Here is a 22,312-nt window from a genome sequence, read left to right on the forward strand (position 1 = left end):
TGCATATTGCATCTGTTTTGCCCCATCTCATCCCTGACATGGTACTTTGAGTGCCTGTGTATTTTTCTGTTGGTGTTCTCTACCAAACAGTGTGAATGAAACCTTTCCTGCCACGTGTCAGTGCCATTCCTGCTCTGATGAGGGCTTGACCTCCCCGTGGAGCTCCCAGTCACTTCCTTACTTCTCAGTCTCCTTGTCAGTGTTAATCTTATCTAACTATATCTCTGTATGACCTGATCACAGACTCTGTCTTTACAGTCACTGCAAGGAGACATTCACCTTGAGAGCATGGTCCACCTCCTCCTTAGGGAAATGGTTTGGATGTGTGATTTGCTCTCAAGAAGAGCACTTTTTTGCTTGGGCTAGAAAAGGAAATTGGCTGCCTAGCCAAGAGTTGCCCCTGTCCCAGTTCCTGCTGCCTGTGCAGCCTGTCCCATGGAAGGGACAGCAGCTGCTGTCAGGAAGGGTGATTCCAATCTGTCTCCACTGAATTTGTCCTCAGTGTCAAGTGCTGTTATAGGATATAATCTACAGGAGGGATATATTGAGCTGCAATCAGGGTTACAAACAGCAAAAGTGTCCACTCATGAAATATCTTAATTTATTAATGCAACAGAATAGCTCCAGGACTGGTGGGTAGTGATCAGCTCTGAGATGGGGGACAGCCCTAGTACATCACTGAGCTGCTTTCTAAAGACTTTTGGGAAGGAAAAGGATTCAGAGGTTCATTTGTGACCAGTTTTAACTGAATATATAAGAAGTCACAGGAAAACAATTCTGCCTCAGAGTTGTTTTGACTAGTTTTCATGACCAGAGAGGTCATGACTTGGTGATACAATTGTTGTCATTTTGGTGGTCTGTATGGATGGCAGGGAGGTAGGAAAACCTTGGGGCTGCCCTTCATCTGTTGGTAACACAGGTACAGCCACTGCCACTACCTCCACATGAGGTCACCAAAGCCATTGCAAGTCCAATATTTTAGGGTTCAGGGTTTCTTCTGGACTACAGCTAGTGCCTGCCCAGTTCAATGTCCCATTGTAGTTTACCAGAGAATAACACAATTATTTGGATCATTTTGGAAAGTCACTCTGAATTGTCAGGCCAGAAGAATAGGCTGAAGGCAAATGTTCCTGACTTGGAGATATTGGGGCTATTGTACCAGAGAATGAGGCCATAGTACCTCTGTGCCATTAGTGTCCATTTTCAAGATGATTTGTAACTAACAATAGCTTATTGTACTTTTCTTTGGTTTGCGTCCTAAAGTAAATGTTCCTTTAGTTTATATAACCTTTTTGCCATTTTTTGTTCAGGTGCTTTTGCAGAACATGCTGCTTCAGTCTTGTTTAAGTGTTACTGGGTTATCCTCAGGGATAAGACCTGAATATTTTTTTGTGTGGACTTTGGCAGCCTTTAACTTGGACTGAGCTCTGACCACTGGCTTTTTCAAGCCTTCTCAAGCCTTTGCAGTAAAGCTGTCAAGGGCCAACTAAATGGCATTGGCTTGGCACACCCGTGCCAAAGCCTCCTCTGTGGAGCTCATTGTCTGATGACACCAAAAGCAAACAAGAATTCAAGGAGGCACAAAGTTGAGGATAAGTCAGAGCAATCCAGTGAAGCAGCCAAAGGGGTTATTAGACAGAGGTTTCCATGCAGTATTCACCAGTAGGTTTCATGTAGAAGCACATAATGGAATAAATCACTAAAACTGGGCCAGGAAATGGAAAAAGCCTGACATTGGAGTTTAAATATCCCCCAGGCTCAGGGGGTGTTTTATGAAGCAATATAACTATAAAAATAGGGCATCCTTCTCAGGGACAGTGTGGTTTTCTGTGCCTTGGATTTGTTTTTCAGCTGTTCCAGGGTTACTTACTGAGTGTTTGTTACTTAGATGATTTCTTTCTGCTTTGTGTTGGAAATGGCCTCAAGTTGCATCAAGGGAGCTTTAGATCTGATATTAGGAAAAATTTATTCATGGAAAGGGTTGTCAAGCATTGGAAGAGGCTGCTCAGGGAAGTGGTTGAGTCACCATCCCTGGAGGGATTTAAAAGACGTGTAGATGTGACACTTGAGGACATGGTTTAGTGGTGGCCGTGGCAGTGCTGGGGTCATGTTTGAACTTGATGATCCTGAAGATCTTTTCCAGTCCAAACATTTCAATGAAAAGGAAGCAATGATCAGGCAAAGACAAACACATTCAAGAGGAAAAACTGAATTTTTTTGGTTTAGGAGAGAGGTAGAACAATACCAAGTTTCAAGTGTCACTAACTTGAAAGGTGGTTCAGGTTACAGTTCACTGAATTGGGTGCCTGCTTGGCCATAGATAGAGGAATGTTGGATAGATGGATAGATAGAGGTTACTGTGGTGGGAAACAGCAAGAAATCACAGAATTGCAAAATGGAAAGGATCACTGGAGGTCATCTAGTTCAACCTCTCTGCTCAAGCACGGTCCCCAACCATCTCATGAACTCAGTGCTTGCCAGACTGCAAATATACTCAGTAACCATCTCCAGGGTGCAGGTGACAGACACCCTGGTGCTGCTCAGCCTGCTGCTCCATCACTGCTCGGGTGCATAACGCTGCAGAGCCCTGAGGCTGACTTTCTTACTCACCTTGAGCAAAAGCCCGAGCAGCTTCAAAATGTTCAGATTTCTCTCAAAAGCCACTCTACAGTTATGCTAGGAAAGCTTGGTTTTTAGCTTGGAAAGAGACACTGAAACAATCAGAAGCAAGCATGGTTTTAGTCCTGCTTCAGTGGACTCTTAATTTTTGCACTCTTGCCGTGAACGGAAGCAGCTTTATATCCTCAGTCAAGGATGCAGCAAAGAAAAAAATAACTTTCCAGTCATTTTTGCATACAGCTGCAGCATCAGGCATCTAAAATTTAGTGCTGAAATGCAGCTGGTCCCACTCCACAGGCTGCAGCCCTTGGCTCTGGAGCTGGGAACAGAGCAGCTGAGCTGTGCCAAGGGTTGACAAACTTTGATGTGTTTCACACTGGTGGCAGTCCAGCCTCAGGATTTGTGACCTGTACATGTACCAGTACATATCACAGAGGCAATATTTTAATATAAATGTCCTTTTCCTTTCCTTGTTTGTCTGACTTATCTTTATAGCGTTATCAATGTTTTCTGAGTCTACAGTAATTTTTCTTATAAAACAAAGAGGGGGAAGAATTAGGTGAATCATTTAAATTTTGATTGATAAGTGGAATGTAGAAAACAGTGCTTAGTCTTTTCATATTGAGCAGAGATATCTTTTTTCACCTTTTATCAGCACTTACCCATCTGTGACTTGAAAAACAAAACCCACAACTTTTGCTTGAGTGTGTCTGCACCCAAACTTCATTCAAAAACTTTATCAAAAAATCTATGCCTTTCAAAATTATGTCTGCTGATAATTTCCCTTGGTTTTTCTTTTTTTTCATGTGTTGCATTTGCTAGAGGCATGTGGATGGGCCTAGACACTCTGTCATTCTCTTGAGGGATGTGAGAGAGTGACAAGGCTCATCCCACTGATTTTTAAATATTCATTTCAGAAGAATATTTAAATGATTTTTTTAAAGCACTTTTATAACCATATGTTCCTCAAAAAAAAAAAGAAATCCAGAAATAATTATTCAAACTCATTGTATCAGTTGCACAGGTCTATTTAACTGGGTGTTAACAAAGAAAATAATTTGGGAACTGAAAAATTTCCTCAGACCTCTATGTTTAAAGGAGTATAACTCTGGTATGCAGCCATTTCATCCATCAGTATGTTCGCACTCAGAAATGTTCATTCTCTTGTTGTAATTTAATGTTTGATACAGTTTTATTTGATTCTTTGCCATGCCCTGGGCTCTGGTTGCATGCTCTCTGCGGATCAACGAGTAGATAGGAACAAAGCAGAAAGCAGTAGTGGAAGGAGCCTGTCTCCAGCTGGCAGACATCCACACAGCCCAGGAGGGGTTCCCAGATTTTCACCAGCTGAGGTGAGGCCCTGTAATTTTAAACATACTGTGAATCTCCAAAGAAAAAGCATTTATATAGTATATTTCTTCCTGCCTATTTTTCATTCATAGAAGTAAAACATTAATTTTATTCAAGCCCCCTGAAGAATGAGGAATGTTTGGCTGTACTGCTTTAAGCCCTTTTTCACTGTTCCCTTTAAAGCTGAGCTGCAGCCCATGCCCCAGGGCCCTTGCTGAGCATGGCCAGTCATGCCCCCCTGACCAAGCACTGGAGCAGATCTGTGGCACAGATGGATCCACTTACACCACTGAATGTGGGATCCGTGCCTATAATGTGTCAGTTCGATGGAAAGAACATGCTTTCCAAGTGACAGTCCCCTAGCCCCTGGCCTCTCCCTGTGCTTTTCCAATTTATCCTCCTTCTCTCCCTCTTCACTTGCTGGTTGTGCTTGGGGGGTAAATCATGAAGATTTAGCAGAGAAAAGAAAATAGCTGCAGAAAGTATCCAGAGTGGAAATTCAAATGATGTAGCATATTCAGATGGCAGAGGTTTGTTGACTGATAGGTTTATAACAGTCAGAGACAGCAAAAAGACTTCACTGGTGGTGGTTAACTCAGATGAACTTTCCTTTACTTGCATCATTTGGGAGTTTTATTTACATTCCCAGCACCAGTTCCCTTTTGGGAAAATGGTCATACTGAGTCTCTAATGGCAGACTTTCACCTCCTCAGAGAGCTTGGGACACTCAGGGGCTCAGGAACAGCAGCTATCCCAGTGACTAAGAAGGAAAGCAAACCAAGAAGCAGCCTGAACTCCCATTGCTCTGTGTGGCAGCATCCCAAACAGTGTCAGCTGGATGCTGAGCAGGCAGCGCACGATTGGATGTAAGTGATGCATATACCTTCTGTTGACATTTTATTTGGCAGTGATTTAACGCTAGCTTTCTAATATTGCTGTTCTCCACAGGCTGCTTTCAAATGTAGGAAGAGAAGGATGGCAAAAAGATGCAAAATATGAGACAAGTAGCAAAAATATTTCTTTGCTATGGAAGCACTCACAAACAACCTTCACTGTCGGCAGCAGGAGAGTGTAGCATAACCCATTTCAAGACCAGAAAAGGAGACACACAAAACCTTTGCAGATATCAGTATTCAGCTCTCCTGAGATAAGGATTTTTTTGTCAGGTTGCAAATGGGGCATTGCCCAAGCCAGGTCATGTAGGGGCCATATGATCATGCATAACATTGCAGTTGTTATATATAATACTTTCATAGTGCAATGGTTAAGAGATGGTAGAATACCTGCTGTCTACCTGCTGTCTACTGTGAAACAGTAAAATCTTGTAATTTGGCAGCATGTTCCTTTCTGTCAGCACCAACTGTGCTTCACCCATGTCTAGCTGCAAAGAATCAGCCAGTGGTCTCATTAGAGCTCAACTCTGTAGAATAAATGAAATTGTTCTTTCTTTTGATGTTAATAATGAAGACGTGTTCAGTGGTTGTGATGCTTATAGTCCTTCAGCTACTGAAATTCTTTCCATCCAGTTCATCTTGTCCCAGTCAAGCATTCAGGTTACAGCACCACGATGTATCCTGCCTCTCAGGCTATCCTCCCTGCCTTTCCCACTAGGGCGAGCAGTGGGTTTTCATTCTTAGCCTCTTGCACCCTATCCCTTGTTGCTGCTTTATTTACAAGATCATTCTTAAAAAGCCAAACCACCATTAATCCCAAATCCCAAAGGTTACTGGTTTTCTTCTCATATATGAAAACAACCACCTTCACTTGTCTCTTCCAAACATTGTTTCTCATATGCATTTTTGCTGGCTTGTTGGTTGATAAGGTGAGACCTAGTAGCATGTTTTTGTTTGGTGATCTACTTGCTTCTGTTCTACATCACCTCCTCCTGTGGTTACACATGGAAAGAAAACTTTGCCTGGGGATGTGGTATGTTGATCTTCCCTGGGGCAGTTCTGAGGCAGAGTGATGCCTCCGGGTCACTCTGGCAGCAACGGACTGGCACCTCCAGGAACAGCTGCTTTGCACTCCTGGTTTCTTCCTCTCATATTAGATTTGTGCAGGAGGACATACTCCTGAAGTGTTTATCTAACTGAAAAAACACTTTACAATAACTCCTCCCATACATGTAATATACTGTGTATAAACTTCACCCCTTGGTCTCTCAAGCTGGGCAGAGCCTCAGCTTACCCTTTCACGAAGCAGGTCCCAGATCCTGGCCCAAAGGGCTGTGGACCTACAGGCTGAACGATGATTGCAGACTTGGTCTGGTCCAGAATCCCTGTGTCCAAGGCTTTGGCCATTTACCCAAGGAAACTTTCCCTTGATTACCTACCATTCCAGGTAGAGCTAAGAAAAGTCCAGTCCTCCTGGCCTCTGATCAAGAGCATAAAAGGAAACCATAACTAATTTACAGCCAGATCTCCCCAAATCCCCAAATTGTCGTGTTCCTTACCAAGAGGAGGGAGATGTAAACACTGAAGGTTAATTACCCTTTTGTCAAGAACACTTTGTGGTCTATAGACATATCTGTCAATCTTACAAAACAGAACTGAGGGGAGAGAGCACTGAAGGCATGTTCCTATGATAAATTAATGAGACTTGGCAGCTCACTGTGAAGAGATGATCCCTGTGCTTCCTGGGAGACAGTAACCTGGCTCCTCAGCCAGCCAGGCCACAGATTTCATACTGCAGTTGCATCCGGGGTGCTTATCCCTCTGTAAACAAACTCTGAAATCCAGCTGTACAGGGATCAAACGGTCTTCCTTGAGGCCTTAGCTTTCCCCTTTTCTGCTCAGCAAGCAGCAAGGGCTCATCCCACCCATACTGGATCGCTTTTCCCAGCCCTGCTTGTTAGTCATTTAAAATATCTTATTTCTGCCTATCAGCCCCTCTTGGCAATGACGCTCCTTGGTGGGTCACGTAGCTGTCTGAAATCCAAGGGACACAGCCACAATCCCCCTGTGGGGGGATGATGTGTGTGCTGTTAGATGACTGGTAGTTTGAAAATGTGTTCAACTATTCCCCTGGTTTATATAACCTCAAAGCAATTTGCTTTCATGGCAGAACATGCTTATTCATTCTATTTTAACTGCATTGTGCTATAAATACTGTCTCCTCGCAGATAAGAATCTATTGAATTTTATTATCTTTTTCCTACCTTTGTAAGATTTTCTCCTGACCCTAGCTCGTGAAGGAGACTTTCCCAGCCCTAGTAGTGAAGTTTCCAGGTTGATTTTCTCCTGCCAGGCAGCCATGAATGGTGTCAATCCCAGGTCAGCTTCCTTGCAGCCACCTCCTCGTTGTTCCTGCTTGGGCTGTGGCAAAGATGAACTGAGTGCTCAGTGATGCAGAGCTGAGATCACTGAAGTGTCAGGGAAACTGATTAAGCCAATGATTTCCTCTGACCAGCTGCAGGTTAATATCTCTGCATTACCTCCAACCCACCTTCCTGCAGCACGTTCACTTCAAAGAGCAATAACCTGGGTCAGTGTCCAGCAAAATTGTGTTGTTTGCTGCCTCCTTTTTCTGATGCTCATTCTAGCATTTTCCTGCTTTCCTGTGAGTAACCTCTGCCCTGTGCAATGGAGCCCTGACCTGACATCCTCATCATCTGGAAACTTCACAGAGCTGGAGCACAGCACGAGCTGCAGGCGTGTCCTCGGAGCTGATACTGCTGAGACCCACGTCTGGTCCAGGCTGCAGCACAGCAGTGAAGTGGCCGATATTTTGGCAGCTGATTTTTTATGGTGCAGATAACTTTGTAAGTTTGAATGCTGATGCTCTTCTGGAGAGGGGTTGTGGTGCCAGAGTGCTGGGCTGCTGCAGTAGTGGAGGGACTTTGAAACCACTGAGAGCTAATAATGTCCTCAAATTTGAACAGTTTAGCATGTGGAGTTTTTAAAAAATTACTGTAATTCACTCTTTTTGTTGTACATGTTACTGGTGACCCCCTGTAAGAATGTCCTGGGAGATCTTTGTAGAGCTTACATGTGACCCTTTAGTAAAAGTTGTAGGAAAACTGAGGCTGCTCTCCTGGGTCATAGAGAAGTATTATGTTTCCTTATTCATAAAACTATTTATAGGAGAGAGCATTATAGAAGTACCATATACATAAAATAATTCAGGTTGTAAGAGCTCTCCAGAGGTCTCTAGCTCAAACCGTGCTCAAAGCAAGGCCAAAGTCAAAGTCAGCTCAGATGCCCAAGGCCTTTCTTGTTCAATTTAGTTTTCAGTATCACCGAGGAAGGACATGCATGGCCTCTCTGGTTCCTGTGCTTAATCATCCTCATGGCAATGAATAATTCCTCACATTAATTCAGAATTTAATCTTTTTGCAATACAGCTGTGCTTAGACTCTGACTCTGCCTTATCTATAACCCCATCAGGGAGCTGCAGAGAGCAATCTATTAGCAGATAGCCATCTATTCTCCAGGATGAAGAATCTCAGCTCCTTCAGTTTCCCTGGAATGCCCTGTGCTCCAGTCCCTAGGCAGCCTGTTGGCCTCTGTTGGACTCGTTCCTGTGTGTCAACATCTGCCTTTGCAGTGGGGCCAAGTACATTTAATTCATTGCATAAGTAATGTGAAACCATGTTAGCCTTCACCTTCAGGGTACAAAGTTCTGCACAGGTCTTATTAGTTCAGGAAAACATCCACCGGCATTACCTGGATCAAGTTCTATTTAATAAGTTCATAAAACATGGATATGTTTTGATATCGAGATGTTTTAATCATATCAGTGACTTTATTTGCCTTATTGCTTAGTTCAAACGGGGCCTTCAGGCACTAAGAGGCAGAGCTTCCATTTGTGCTCCGTTGGTTTCTCCAGGCTTGTGGCTCAGTGCGAATATTTGTTCGCCACACTGTGGCCAAGAGAAAGCCAAAGATGAAAACTACAGTCTGAACTGTGTTCTGCAGGTGGTTTGAAGTGATTAGAGGTGTTTTCATGAAAGAGCTACAACTACTTATTGTTATTTCCCACTTTTACAAAAGCTTTTTGTTAGTTAAATAATGTGACAAAACCCAGGAGGGTTTGGAAAAGTGCACTAAATAATTTTTAATTTGTTTGTCAGTGTATTATTTATGCTGAGAAGTCACATATCTGCTAAGAAAATTTTCCAACATCAGTTTTGATTATTTTAGAGAATATGAAATTGATACTGCAAAAAATTGTAGTGGAAAATGTAAAACAAGAAATTACTTGAGTAAGTGAGAGAGGATGTTGTATAATTGCCAAACCCTGCCCTGGTGTCAGCCCACAGACCCTGTGGTGCTCAGGACCATAACAAGTGGTACATGGAGAAGTGGCACTGCCTTTGCTTACTTGCAGATCACAGAATCATAGAATTTTTTGGGTTGGAAGAGACCTTAAAGATCATCTTATTCCAACCCTTCTGTCGTGGGCAGAGACATCTTCCACTATCCCAGGTTGCTCCAAGCCCTGTCCAACCTGACCTTGAACACTTCCAGGGATGAGGCAGCCACAGCTTCTCTGGGCAGCCTGTGCCAGTGCCTCACCATCCTTACAGGGAAGAATTTCTTCCTAATACCAGATCTAAATTGACCCTCCTTCAGCTTAAAACCATTTCCCCTTGTTAAAAGTCCATCTTTAGCTCTCTTGTAGGATCTCTGTCCTTGTGCTGGCTGCTGCACACAGGAGGATTTTCGTTTAGCCAAATGGTCATTAGCCAGATGCAGCATCTGACTTTGAGGATTAGATGACCATAATGAAGTGGATTACAGCATGAGATCAGTGGCAGGATTGCAGATCAAATCCTCTTTCTAACTGTTCTTCCAGGAGTAGCTAGGAACTGAGCAACCTGTCCTACAGCACAAGTTTAGACAGCTATGGGATTTTTCCATGCTGTTTTCAGAGGTGAGATAATCTGGAGCTGTAAATCTGGAGGCTGTGGATGTTATCTGGTTAAAGGCTGTGCATGTGTCTGAAACCTGGTGATTTCTGGGTGTTACTTTTGTGACTTGCCTGGGGGATACCTGAATGGCTCATGGGGGACTGGTGTTCCCCAGTCACCACTTAATTGTCACTGACTTGAGTCTCCCTAGATTGTCTGTAGATGAGAGAGTGAAGAAATGGATCTGCTGAACATCTGAGGCACTGTGGTGGTCAGAGGAAATCTGTGCTGCTCAGGGCCAGTAAGTGCCAGACCCAGTGCTGAACCCAGCAGTTGCAGTGGAAAATTTTTCTTTGATGTGTGCAGGCAACACACGCCAACCTGTGGCAGGAATGTGCTCTCCACTCATCAGGAGAGAGGTTGGTGCTGCCTAGAGGACAACACTGTCCAGGGCAGGCAGCAGCATTGAGCACCATGTAGGAGGAAACCTGTCAAAAGCTGCCAGGTTGGGGCTGGGAGGTCCGGTGAGAATGATTCACAGAGGTCTTGCTGCCTGGCTAGAGAAGGCAGTGGCAAAGTTCATATTTAACCCAGAAAGATGGACCCTCTTCCAATTGTGCAGAGCCTATATGGGTGTTCTGATGAAGGCAGCAAGGTTGGCATGTGACAGCGTGCTCCTGCACACACTCAGGGAAAAGTATTTGGCTTCCAGACACCATCCCCAAGACACATTAGGGCAATACATCTTGAAGATGTGCCAAATCTATCTGAAATATTCATGTATGCTCCTTGTAATTTATGGAAACAATCACAGCAGCATAATTATTCTGATGCTTCTCCCTGTGAAGAATCTCTTAGGTAAAAATGTAATCTGTATATCAACACAGCCATGCTGCAGCCTTCTGAGCATGCCAGTGCCAGCACAGGTGATTCCATACACTATACAGTATATCCATCTCGGGATCAAAATATACCCTTTAGACTACTGTGATGTATCAGACACGAACATATTTGCTTGGGCTGAATTTCAATGATTTCAGCTAAATTCCATTTGTCTGATGGGTGGTACCTTGTTTGTTCAAGGCAGCACCTGTAAAGCACATTTTGCTCTGCAGCTCCCACAGTTCTGAAGCCTACCCTAGGCACAGTGATTAGCTCCCACCACCAAAAAACCCCCCAGGTATTCTTGACATTTTGGACCTGTGAAAGGCATGAGTAACTTAGGTTACAGGCAGAACCCACTCCTGCAAAATTACAGCTACTAGAACAGCAGAGGTGCAGACCTCCTCCTAGGAAGGAGCAATTTGGAGATGGCACAAAGGCTGCTGGTGAGAGACAGACAGGAAAATTGGGACAGCTCTTATATTTTAAGTATCATTTTCTAAAATATCTGCAAGAGGAAAGGACCTACTGTACTTTCAAGTGTAGCTGGTGCTATGTAAATAGGTTCCCATACCTTGGGTGTCTTTTGTTCTTCAGATGGCTTGGCGGAACACTGAGTTGGTCGGTGTGTTTAACTGGGACTGGGTCTGTAAATAAGTGCTCCCTGCTGGTAAGGTTCAAGTGACATTTTTAGTGACAGATTTTTAACCTGCTTTCAAGTCTTCTACTGAGCTCTTCTATACCCAGGCAGTGAAACTGTCAGGAAGCCTTTGCTTTAGTCAAACCAGTGCTAAATACCATTGGCTTCAGGTTAGACACAGTACTGCCAAACTTGCCTGACAAAGCTCAACCAGTTCTGCTGATGGCAAAGCCACACCTGACCTGTGTTTGTATCTAGTGGTGAATATGTGGGGAAAAAAAGCCACCCAAAACCAGAAAGGAAAGCAGAGACTTGGCCTGATCTGCAAACAGGATGATACTGCATCCTGCCTAAGCTGCTCCCTGAAGGGAGATGTTGCTCTGCGAGAGACAAATGAAGGGCCTACTCTTTACTCTCCTCAGTATTTTGTGCTCCTTATATTTCTACTAGAATCCTAAAGAGGTTCCTTTTGTACAAAGGACTGTTTGTTTGGTTTTGACCACTGGGACCTTGTGATACTTGTCTTGAGCTATTAACCAGGTGTCCAGCCAAAATCAATTGCCTAGCAGACGCAGACCATTACCTGAACAGTCAAGACCTCAATAAATATTACCAGCCTCATTGTACTGGTGACAGATTCTGCTGTTGTTTTATGTTACAGTTGAACAGTTTAGACATTGCATTTGTATATATTTGCAGTCAGCCTTGAAGAGACCATCTTGTGAGCAGCACAGGAGCTCAGCCTGCAGATTCAAGACACTTCCACCATGACTGCAGCGGGTGTTTTCGTGCTCCTCTCCTTCGCGCTTTGCTGCATCCCAGGTGAGTAACTCTTAAGGTGCCACAGAAGCTTCGTGTCTGATTCCTGTCCGTCTTTAAAAGCATAAGATAGTGGCTTCGAAGAGAGAAAATCTTCTCCTTCAGAGCACTCGGCTGCCTTGGTGCATTGGTATCGTGCAGGATGCAGGAGCATATTTCGGGACAGTCCTCAATGGCTCATGGCTGTAGCTGGTTGTCTGTCATAAATACAAATAACTGCAAGTGGAGTTCTGTGCTGGCAACTAGTGCTGTTACACTTTGTATACTGATGTTTTAGCACCATTACACTGCTTAGACTTGTTGTACAATTACAGCAAATGGATCAATACTTGAAATAAGGCCATAAGAAGAGGGTCAGACCTCCAGTAACTAGTTGTGAAAATATTGTAATGTCACAGGCAAGTTCTTTTCAGGACCCTGGCAAATTTCCTGCAATACTTTTTCTGCTAATAGAACAACAAGAGGTGAAAACAAGCCAGAGTCTGATGTTCTCATTGCTTATTTACAACTGATGAAATCACAGAGCCAAAGACTTTTTTTTTCACACTCGGCTTCTTTAAAATGCGTATTTCTGACAATGGATGCTGTATGTATTTGCTTATCCTGCAGGTGACTATTTGCATTTGTCTATATTGATTCAGGTGTATTTTCAAATACGTAACGGCAGCTCTTTAGGGTCAAAACGGATATGTGAAAAGATAAGGAAGGAAAAGTTCTTCTATTTTCAATTAATAAGTCTACCTATCTCAAAACAGAAAAGAACAAAGCTATTGAAAATGTGTTTCATCACAGGCAGCAATAAGCAATGCTATTATACTTATCAACATAGAGAAAAAAAATCATACATAATTTATTTAGTTCAAAACCCAATCACTGGAAATCATTCAGCTTGGCCCTGTGTATAGGAATTTTACACCTGTATTTCCAGCTTTAACTGACGTCTTATCATATTGGCTTTGTTTCATGCTTTCTGCCTCTCTTTTCCAGATGCTGCCTTTGGGATTGAGGTGAGTAGGAGAATTCTTTCTGTCACTTTTCTCAAGTATGTGGCCTGGTAAAGACATAACCAAAGGGATGGGAAAAACCTCCAGCCCGTAGATGTTCTGCTGTTTTTTGCCTAGTGTGACACTGGTGTCATTGTAATCAGATTCTACAGTGTAAAACATTAAATTTTACTGCTCTTGGCTCTACATCTATGCTGTATGTTAATAATGTTTTAGTAATAATGATACAAAATTGTTTGATTAATTAATTTTTCAGCAACTTTAGACTGGTCTAAGCTTTAATCTGGTCGTATATAACTGGTTTTAAACTGATAGCAATAGACTGGTATCAGAACCTATGTGAGGGCAACCTAGTGAAAGACTAAAACACTGTGAGCTGCTCCAGCTTCCATGCACCAGGTCATTAGTCTTGGTCCTCTGAAAAAAAACATTATCAGGGTACTGAGAATGAAAGAGTGAAAACAGAAGTGGACTGGAGGGGCCACAGGAATAGGAGAACAAGGGACCAGTGGAGAGCCTTTATAAAACGATGCTAAGTGAGCATGAGAGACCACCACTGATTTACCCCATCCAAGGGGCTGCATGGCTATAGCCCTTTCCTCCTCCTCCTCTCCTGCTGTGTGGGAAGGTCCCTGCAGGAAGGATTCACCTGTTCCCAGACTGACCCACCAGCACAAGTTTTTGCTGTGGTAGTGAAAACTGGTTGTACTTGGTCACTGTCTCATACAAAATGAGGGTTGTGAATGTCAAATGACTTCTCCACCCTGTTGCTGTACATTCCCTTGGCAGGTGGACTGCAGCACGTATCCCAACACTACAAATGAGGAAGGCAAAGAGGTGTTGGTGTGCAGCGAGGCCGTCAGCCCCATCTGCGGTTCTGATGGAGTCACCTACGGCAACGAGTGCTTGCTCTGTACCTACAACATGTATGTACTGCATGGGAGATCTCAGGCAGTGATGCTTAGGGCTCCTGGCAGCACCACTTTTCAATAGTCAGTGACCTATCTTGTCAGTTGTGTCAGTTCCTTCAAAATGAGCTTGGGTATCACTTTGTGGTGCTCTGGTGCTTAGACTTTGCTTTAGTCACTGTGTCTCTCTTTTGCTTGTGTAATTTATTCAGGTTTTTCTTCTCCAGCTCAAGGATCAGCCAGACGACAGCTCTGAGAGCACATCTCATCACAGCTGAAGGATGGAGAGATGCTCTGCTCTGAGTTGTCCAAAATGGTCATAAAGCTCCCAGGGTTTTACATCCCTGCCAGCCACTCAGTTGCTTAGGGAGAATGGCACTACCTTCTCAAAAATACATATATGAACCTAACTGAGAAAGAGTCAGTTTTCCCTTGCATTAGTTACATATTTCCAGCACCTAGGATGTAGTGATGTCTTTGCTGAACTTCTAACATTTGTCTTTCCTTCTCCAGAGAATATGGAACCAATGTCAGCAAAGACCACGATGGAGAATGCAAGGAAGTTGTCCCTGTAAGTGAAACCAAGGGCAAAACAAGGGGCATGTCCTGCTTCTGAGTGCCCAAAGCTGCTTATGGAGTTCCCAAAGATGTAACTCAAACTCTAAACAAGAGCACGTATGAGATGTCAGAATCTTGCAATGGCCATCTGCAAGTGGACTTTCATAGTGACACACAAAAAAAGCGTTCTTCCTGCTGTGGTGGTATCCTACATGGCCAGACAGAAACACCAGATCTACTTGCTTCCTTTAAGCAAGTCTTCAGCAGTGTGCTGTTGTGTGTTCCCTCGACAGGTGGACTGCAGTAGGTACCCCAACACAACAAGTGAGGAAGGCAAAGTGGCGCTGCTCTGCAACAAAGACCTCAACCCCATCTGTGGTACCGACTGGGTCACCTACGACAACGAGTGCCTGCTGTGTGCCCGTAACCTGTGAGTACTGTGTGTGCTCAGGCTTAGTGCTCCTGGCAACTGCTCTTCTGAGTATCAGCACTTCTACCAAGGCCTTTTCTGTAAGGTGCTCGGACTTTGGCTCTCCTCTTTCTTGTTTTCCTTTGTGATTAGAAGGAAAACTGTGCCTTCAATCTAGAAAGAGAAGTAGAGGGCTGAGGGGGGATCAAACACAGGACAGAATGCTTCTCTGAAGTAAGTTATAAGGATCTGTGTGACAGACGCTGCCTTGCAGAGGACAACAACTAACCTAAGGGGAATCTACATTCCACACAACCTCTCTCCTCATCCACTGTAACGCTCTGGACTCTCTTGTCCTTCACATTATGCCATAAAACAACATTCTGGCAAGCAGTGACGCCACCTGAGCTGGTGTCTAGAGCCATGTGGACACAAGATAAGCGGGATGTCTCCTATATCCCAAACATTATACCTCAGACTGACCAGCATTGCTGGGACATGGGGTTCAGCAGAACAGGTTGCTTGTAGAGCTCCCTAATGCAGTTCTCTTCCCTTTCCAGAGAGGCTGGAACCAGTGTTGGCAAGAAGAATGACGGTGAATGTAAGAAGGAAATTGTCGCAGTAAGTGAATTGTGTGATGAGGGACTGGGTTTTGGTCCTGCTGCTATCAGAGGAAGCACTGCCAGTGTCTGCAGCAGCCCCCAGACCAGCAGGGTCCTGCAGGAGTGTAACTGCTGCTGTGCTTCAGCATAGGGAAGATTTTATTTTCTCCACATATAATACCCATTATTCATGTGAACACCAGAACAGAGAGCAGGTGACTGCTCAGGAAGGGATCAGTGAAAGAATAGTAGCAGAAATAATCCATTAGGGCAGAACTGAGGAGTCTTAAAACTTCCTGTTTTAAGACTACAGGAGGGATACTGGACCTTTATGGAGGAATCAGCACCTACACTTCTCCAGAATTTTCACCAATGTTTTTCCATTTAATTTCCTGGACAGCTTGGGAACAGTGCAATATGATTACAGGCATGGCACCTTTGCCAAGTGAACTTCTGCTGCTTAGAAATGCTGTGATCAGGTTATGATATACATCTCTTCAAACAGGATATTACGATCTATTTTTATATTATTAAATTCTCCTGGCATAGGAGAAACTGACAGCACAGTTTATATCAGATGTGCAAGGAAGTTAATTACTTTTAGTTAGATTGTTATCATCAGCACTGCAGCTGTAGCTCAGGGTTCAAGCCCTTCTGCTATTGACTCCTTCACATCAGACTCTTACTTTTACTTTTATTTTTATTTTGCAGGTTGACTGCAGTGACTACCCTAAACCTGTCTGCTCACCTGACTACATGCCTCTCTGTGGCTCGGACAACACAACATACAACAATAAGTGTAACTTCTGCAACGCAGTCGTGTATGTACAAACATGAATCACATTTGTGTTATCATTTGCCTCCTATGGGTGCAAGTTTGCACAGTTGCCGCTTTCTTGTTTGCTGGACAGTGTTGATTAGGGATTTGGGGCAGGAGAGAATGCCAGCCACCGTGCCAACCATTCTTTCTTTTTTTTTCATTAGAGCATACGAAGAGCTGTGTCTGCTTTGTTAGCATGAATGGTTTGAAGGCTATTTAACTTTAATGGAATTTTTCTTGCATGTTGCAAAAGAAATTACTTTTGAAATTTCACTATAGTTCCCCCCCCACATATTTTCAGTCTTAAGAATGGGTTAAATTGTTTTGCTCATCTCTTAATAATCAAACAGCTAATGGAATTCTGACTGTGTGAGTTCCTTGGCTCTGGGGCAGGATCCCATCTGACACTATCTCTAGGAGCTAAGCTGTCTGATTCATTTTTATTTCTCCTCGCTTTCAGAGACAGCAATGGGACTATCACTTTAAGCCATTTTGGAAAATGCTGAGTATCAGTGCTGAGAGAATTCATCACAGGATCCCCACCGGCAAATCCCAGCTAAAGATCTCACCTCAGTTCATCTCACCCTCTGGGGAACTCAGCTCACTCCTGATTTTCTTTCTCAATAAACTAAATCAGCAACATTTCTTTGTCTTGTTTCATGTGTTGTCTCATGAAACATTTGCTTCTGATTTGTTGAATGATGATGCCAGGCAGAATAGGTTATGTGCTCATAGCTCTGGGATATAACAAGAGCAACATCTTGCTCCCCTCCCTCTCATAAAAGGCAGAAAATTAAATACAGATGCAGAAACCCCAGAGCTGTGTGTCTTTGCACATAAGTGATAGTCGGCCTGCATTAGTGTTCAGACCCTTTAGGTGTTTGACATTGTAAAGGGCTGGAGCGGTGACACAGGTATTCCTGGTGCATTTTCCCTGTGCAAGCAGCATCAGCAAAACCTGGTCAGAGTGTGGTGTCTGTGCCCAGAGCTGTTCCCTGGACTCCTCAGCACCATCCTCACCTGAAGTGTAGCACTCTACAAAGATAGTCTGTGGGCAAAGCCCATATTTTTCAGACACGTGTATGGTCCCAGTCTATTTGTCTAGGTCCTCCAAATGACTTATTACTAGGTTTTTATCATCTTGAAATCATCCTTTAGCAACCTTCAAGTGTTTTAAGATAAATGCCTTCCTAGGGATGGTGCCTACTCCTGCCTACTTGTCTTCTCTCTTAGTCTTTAATAACACAAGGCTCTTTGCCAGCCCAAGAAGTATTTCGGCAGTGTTTCACAATCCAAGGACAAAGTATCCTTCTGTTTTTTGAGAGTGTGACCTGTCATTGGCATATTGTCCATGAAATTTATTTTGCTTTTGTCCTCTGTTTGAGTATTGAATTGGTGGTTTTTTGATCCACACAAGAGTAACATAAATAAATTGGACATATCCCTTCTAAAATATAATATCTCCCACATGCATTTCTTCTGGGAGTCTGCTTGCTCTCCTTGATGGAATGAGGTTGTCCCAAAAAGTGGTGCTTTGGTGGTACAACAAAGGATTTATGCTGAGATGGGGAGACGGATGAAGCAGCGATTTCCAGATTGGGTTCAACTTTTCTGGGATCCATGCTAGGGCCTCACATCATTCTGTCATCATCATACTAAAAGCTTATTACTGCAATGCTAATGGATTTTAAGGGAAATAACAATTGTAAATTTGCATAATCCCATAAAAGTTGCTCCATTCCTTGTCCTTTCCAAGTACTCCTTTCAGTGTCTGTGACACACTCTTGCTTGCCTTCCCAGTTCATTGTTTTCCTGGTTTCACTATAACTTAATGACGCTTTACTGTGGTGAAGCACAAAAATAAAAGGAGAGACTTTCTGCTACAGAAGCATTTCATTCAATGTTTTTCTCTTGAAAAAACACCGTACATAAATAGGCACTGATACGTGCACACAGAGAAAATCTGACAGCAGTTGCTGCTCAGGTTTGTACAGTCGCTCTTTTGCCTGCAGGAACTTTCTACGATCCTTCAGAAGGAAACTGTCACATATTTCACTTACAATAACGACACAGAGGGTGTATCTAACACATCCAAACTTCTTGTGACTCCCGTTGATGAAGAAACATCCTTCTTGGCTTACAGCACGGCTTCCCTCTATCGGGATTGCCACTGCAACAAAAGACTGGGAATGTTATTCCAGAATAAGGGTGGATAAGGCAGATATGAACATGCACAAACACGCGCAAGCACACACACACCCAACCGTGCGGGCGGGAATATAAGCGCAGTTACCAGCTGAGGGCAGAATCAGGGCTGTGTTTACTGAGCAAAAGCCAAGCGCTGCTGCTCACAGACGCTCCAGCCACCATGAAGGTGACAAGTGTGTTGCTGCTGATCACTCTGGCCCTTTGCTGCATCTCAGGTGAGTTGCTCCACTGCCTCCTGCTCTGCCTTTGAGTAAGCGCTGGCTGTCTTTAGAACCACAAAAAAACATCCCCAGACTGGAAAGAGCTTCATTCTGCAAGGACTTATTTACTCCTAGAAAGATAGTGTTGAAAAGACTTGACATCAAAGACTATCACTTATGGGGTAATATTTTAGCAACAGAACTGAGTGGGTAAGAACAACTGTGGGAACAGCTCTACTCTCAGCGCTAGTTTATGCATAATGAAAGAAGTGACACGTACGTGGTACAACCCAGAGAGTCAGACATCCAGTATTTAACCTCTGAAATGTCACAGAAACACAAATGATTTTACTGAATGAAAATGAATATTTCCTGTAGTCATCCTGTACCGAGATGCAATTTGAGAGCCTGAACTGCTGTAGAAGCTTTATAAATTTACATCTCACTAAATACTCCTCTTGTTTAAGAATAACAATGGCAATTCATATAAGATGCTGCCTCTGTGTACTTGTCAGCTTTATGACCCTGCTTGCCTCAATAACTTGATTTGCTTTGAGTACATGTCCTGCTCCATCTTTTGAACCATGAAAACTGTCTTTCTCTTCTTTCATTTTCCATACCTTTTTCCATCTTGACTGTAGCCCTCATTAAAAAAACCAAAACAATACTACAGAATCAACATAGAGTAGGGCACAAAATTTTGCCTGAAATTCCTTTTGTCTAAGAAGCAATTTGCTAACACACAGTGAATTGGAAGTTGTGTATTCAGGGCATTAATTCACAGATTTTAACTCTAACAGAATTCATGAATTACATTTGTAACATATTTCTTTTTTTCTTCTTTTTTTCCCCAGCTACTGGTGCAGTGCAGGTAAGGGACAGATTTTTCTACTTTTGACCCTTTATTTCCTTAAAGGAGTTTTTGTATGAGTCCTTACTAATCACATTGTGACTGAGCCTTTGAAAATCCTGAGACATCCAGCTGTCTGAACAGTATTTGCCATAGATATTGTTGGGTGAAATTGCCATTTTCATCTGATGACAGTTTTAACAAGTAGGGCGATATCCAGTTCATGTCCCACTTATTGTCAAAGTTACTGCAGCATCATGTACAGTGGTTACTCAGGCTCTACCTGGCAGGAGGCAACACATTACTGTATCCTGCCCTGTCCCTGGGCTTTTTCTCAGCATCTGCTTCTGGACAATAAGTCGTGAGCTTAGGGCATGTGTGGGGTCTCCTAATGTCACCTTTCTTGCATATCTTTGGTTGAGAGCTTTTTTTTTATTATGAATACAGTTTGCAGCCCAGTACTGCAATAACCAGCTGGCAGCCAGAAACTTCTGCACCATGGAGTACATGCCACACTGCGGGTCTAACGGTGTCACATACGGCAACAAATGCTTATTCTGCAATGCATACGCGTACGTATGAAATCAATCTCTTCACTAACTCAATTAACTTAGCTCGAACTAGCAAATCAGACTTGGAGACTGGTTGGAGAAGTGAAGTTCTTTTATTTTGTTTACCTGTTATTTCATCAGCAAGGTTTGTTTTTGGTTTTGCTTTTTTTTTTTTTTTTTTTTTTTTTTTTAATTGGGAGAGTCTGCCAGGAACTGTTTTCTTACAGATATAAAGAGATAGCATAGAGTTCTCCATTTCCCTCTTAAGTGACTTGCTGAAGAGCCTTCTTCCAGCAAAAAAAAGTCAGTTTCCTACAGACTATTTGTTCTTTTAAATTAAGAATTTATCTTGTCTTTGTATGTTAATAATAAAAGAAAATAGATGGAATATAGTTCAGAAGTTCCTCTGTGGTGTAGAGGAGAAACAGACCAACAGTAAAAGCTCAGATGTTCCATCTCTGAGCTACTGATTTCCTTCTCTGCAGGAGAAGCCGTCGGACTCTTGAACTGAGGTCTATGAGTGCCTGTTGAGTTCTCAACAGCCTTCATCTGAGAAAGAGGATCCCTCCCTGGCAATGTTCCCCATGGCAGATGATTTCCTAAAGTCTTGACCTGACCCTTGAAAGCTTCTGATAAACCTTGAAACCTCTGCTTAATAAAAAAAAAAAAGCCATCAGCATTTATGTCTTGCCTTAATCTCATTCTGGTTTTACCTAAGATGTTGCATGATTATAACGCTGCAACAGTCCTGGGGTGTGGGAATTAATGGGGAAATTATTCCAGGGAGAGGGAGTACAATGTTCTGATCTACAAAAAAATCAACCCCAACTGCAAAGGCAATGGGTAGATCTTGTGGGCATCAGCCTTCATCCAGCTTTCCGAAAGAAAACCAGGGCTGAAGATGCATCCTGCTGCTCCTGTCGATTTACTCCACTGAGGGTATCACAGACAGACACTCTGCTTGGGTGAGAGGAACGGCCTCCCTCCACAGCTGCTTCTGTCAAATACCTGCAGCCTCACCCAGCATTACTGTTTCGCAGACTGGCAGCATGAAGGGGCCCCAGGTGAACCTCAGTGTTCACATAATTAAAGGCAGTCCCAAGATTGTTGCAGATGGGGTGTTTTGGGGTTGTTTTGCAAAAGCCATGGTGGCAAAGAGGGTCTTGCTGGCACCATGAGCTGCTTATCCTTGTTTCAGTTTTCCAGGGTTATCCCCAATTTCTTATGCCCACAAGAGAAGAGGCAAAGAAGGTGAGATTCCAAACTGCCTCTCCTCCCCTCACATGCAGGACTGGAAACCCACCTTTTCAACCTGCTTTGCTTCCCAAAGCAATGGCACTGGATGTTTTCTCTGGGCAAACAGGATACCTTGCTGCCCATGTTCGTGTTTGTAATGTTCATTGCTGTGGGGTATTGCAGAAAACCAGTGGGCAGCCAGTCCTAACAGACCTGATGTTCAGAGTACTGCTAACAATCACTACCATTCCAGCACCTCAGCCATCATTGAGCTGCTGCTTGTATGTAGTGACGTCAACTGCCACTTGTAGAGGATCCTTTGAGATTCTTCGGCCTCTGGAAATCTTGGCTGATGAAAGGAAGGTCTCAGAGTCATGGTGTTAATTTATTATTCATTAAAAGTGAGGCGCTGGCAGTGCCTCGTGCTATACAGGCAGCAAGTCTCATAGTCAAATACTTAATGATCTTAAGTGACAATGTGTCACTTCCCAGAGACTGGAGAGAGCACTCTCTAAAAGGAGACAATTTATTTCCAAAAGATATGACTCTCTGCAACCATTTAGTGCCAAGTCCCTTCCTGAGGCTGGAATATCCCTTCTGTGAGAGGGGGGTCTGTGTGCAGGAAGGCATTTCAATGTCAGATGTGATCTCTGAGGACCAAGGTAAATTGAGGCTCTGGGAGGTAGTGCCAGGGGTGTGGGGCTCGCGGGGTTCATGCTCCTTCTTCTCCCTCTCCACAGAGTGTGGGAATCGGGGTAAGAGAACACCAGCTCCAGCACTTATTTTCTTTCCTGGGGAGCAGCAG

The 22,312-nt window shown here is 43.5% G+C and overlaps 2 protein-coding genes across 2 annotated transcripts; both read left to right on the plus strand.

Moving 5' to 3' along the window:
- The first annotated feature begins 114 nt into the window (after nt 1-114).
- On the plus strand, nt 115-17,104 carry LOC135422603 (ovomucoid-like). Its single transcript, XM_064671909.1, has 10 exons — nt 115-3,971; nt 4,683-7,729; nt 12,042-12,164; nt 13,149-13,168; nt 13,955-14,091; nt 14,587-14,644; nt 14,925-15,061; nt 15,601-15,661; nt 16,354-16,463; nt 16,923-17,104. Exons 3-10 carry the CDS (start codon nt 12,110-12,112, stop codon nt 16,966-16,968), a joined length of 624 nt encoding a protein of 207 aa, XP_064527979.1. The 5' UTR covers nt 115-3,971; nt 4,683-7,729; nt 12,042-12,109; the 3' UTR covers nt 16,969-17,104.
- A 1,643-nt stretch (nt 17,105-18,747) lies between these two features.
- Nucleotides 18,748-20,942, plus strand: LOC135422316 (ovomucoid-like). Its single transcript, XM_064671373.1, has 4 exons — nt 18,748-18,885; nt 19,725-19,741; nt 20,168-20,292; nt 20,757-20,942. The coding sequence occupies exons 1-4, from the start codon at nt 18,831-18,833 to the stop codon at nt 20,800-20,802; spliced, it is 243 nt and encodes an 80-aa protein (XP_064527443.1). The 5' UTR covers nt 18,748-18,830; the 3' UTR covers nt 20,803-20,942.
- The last annotated feature ends 1,370 nt before the right edge of the window (nt 20,943-22,312 follow it).

The sequence above is a fragment of the Pseudopipra pipra genome, chromosome 15 (assembly GCF_036250125.1).
Source record: "Pseudopipra pipra isolate bDixPip1 chromosome 15, bDixPip1.hap1, whole genome shotgun sequence".
NCBI classification, from domain to species: Eukaryota; Metazoa; Chordata; class Aves; order Passeriformes; family Pipridae; genus Pseudopipra; species Pseudopipra pipra.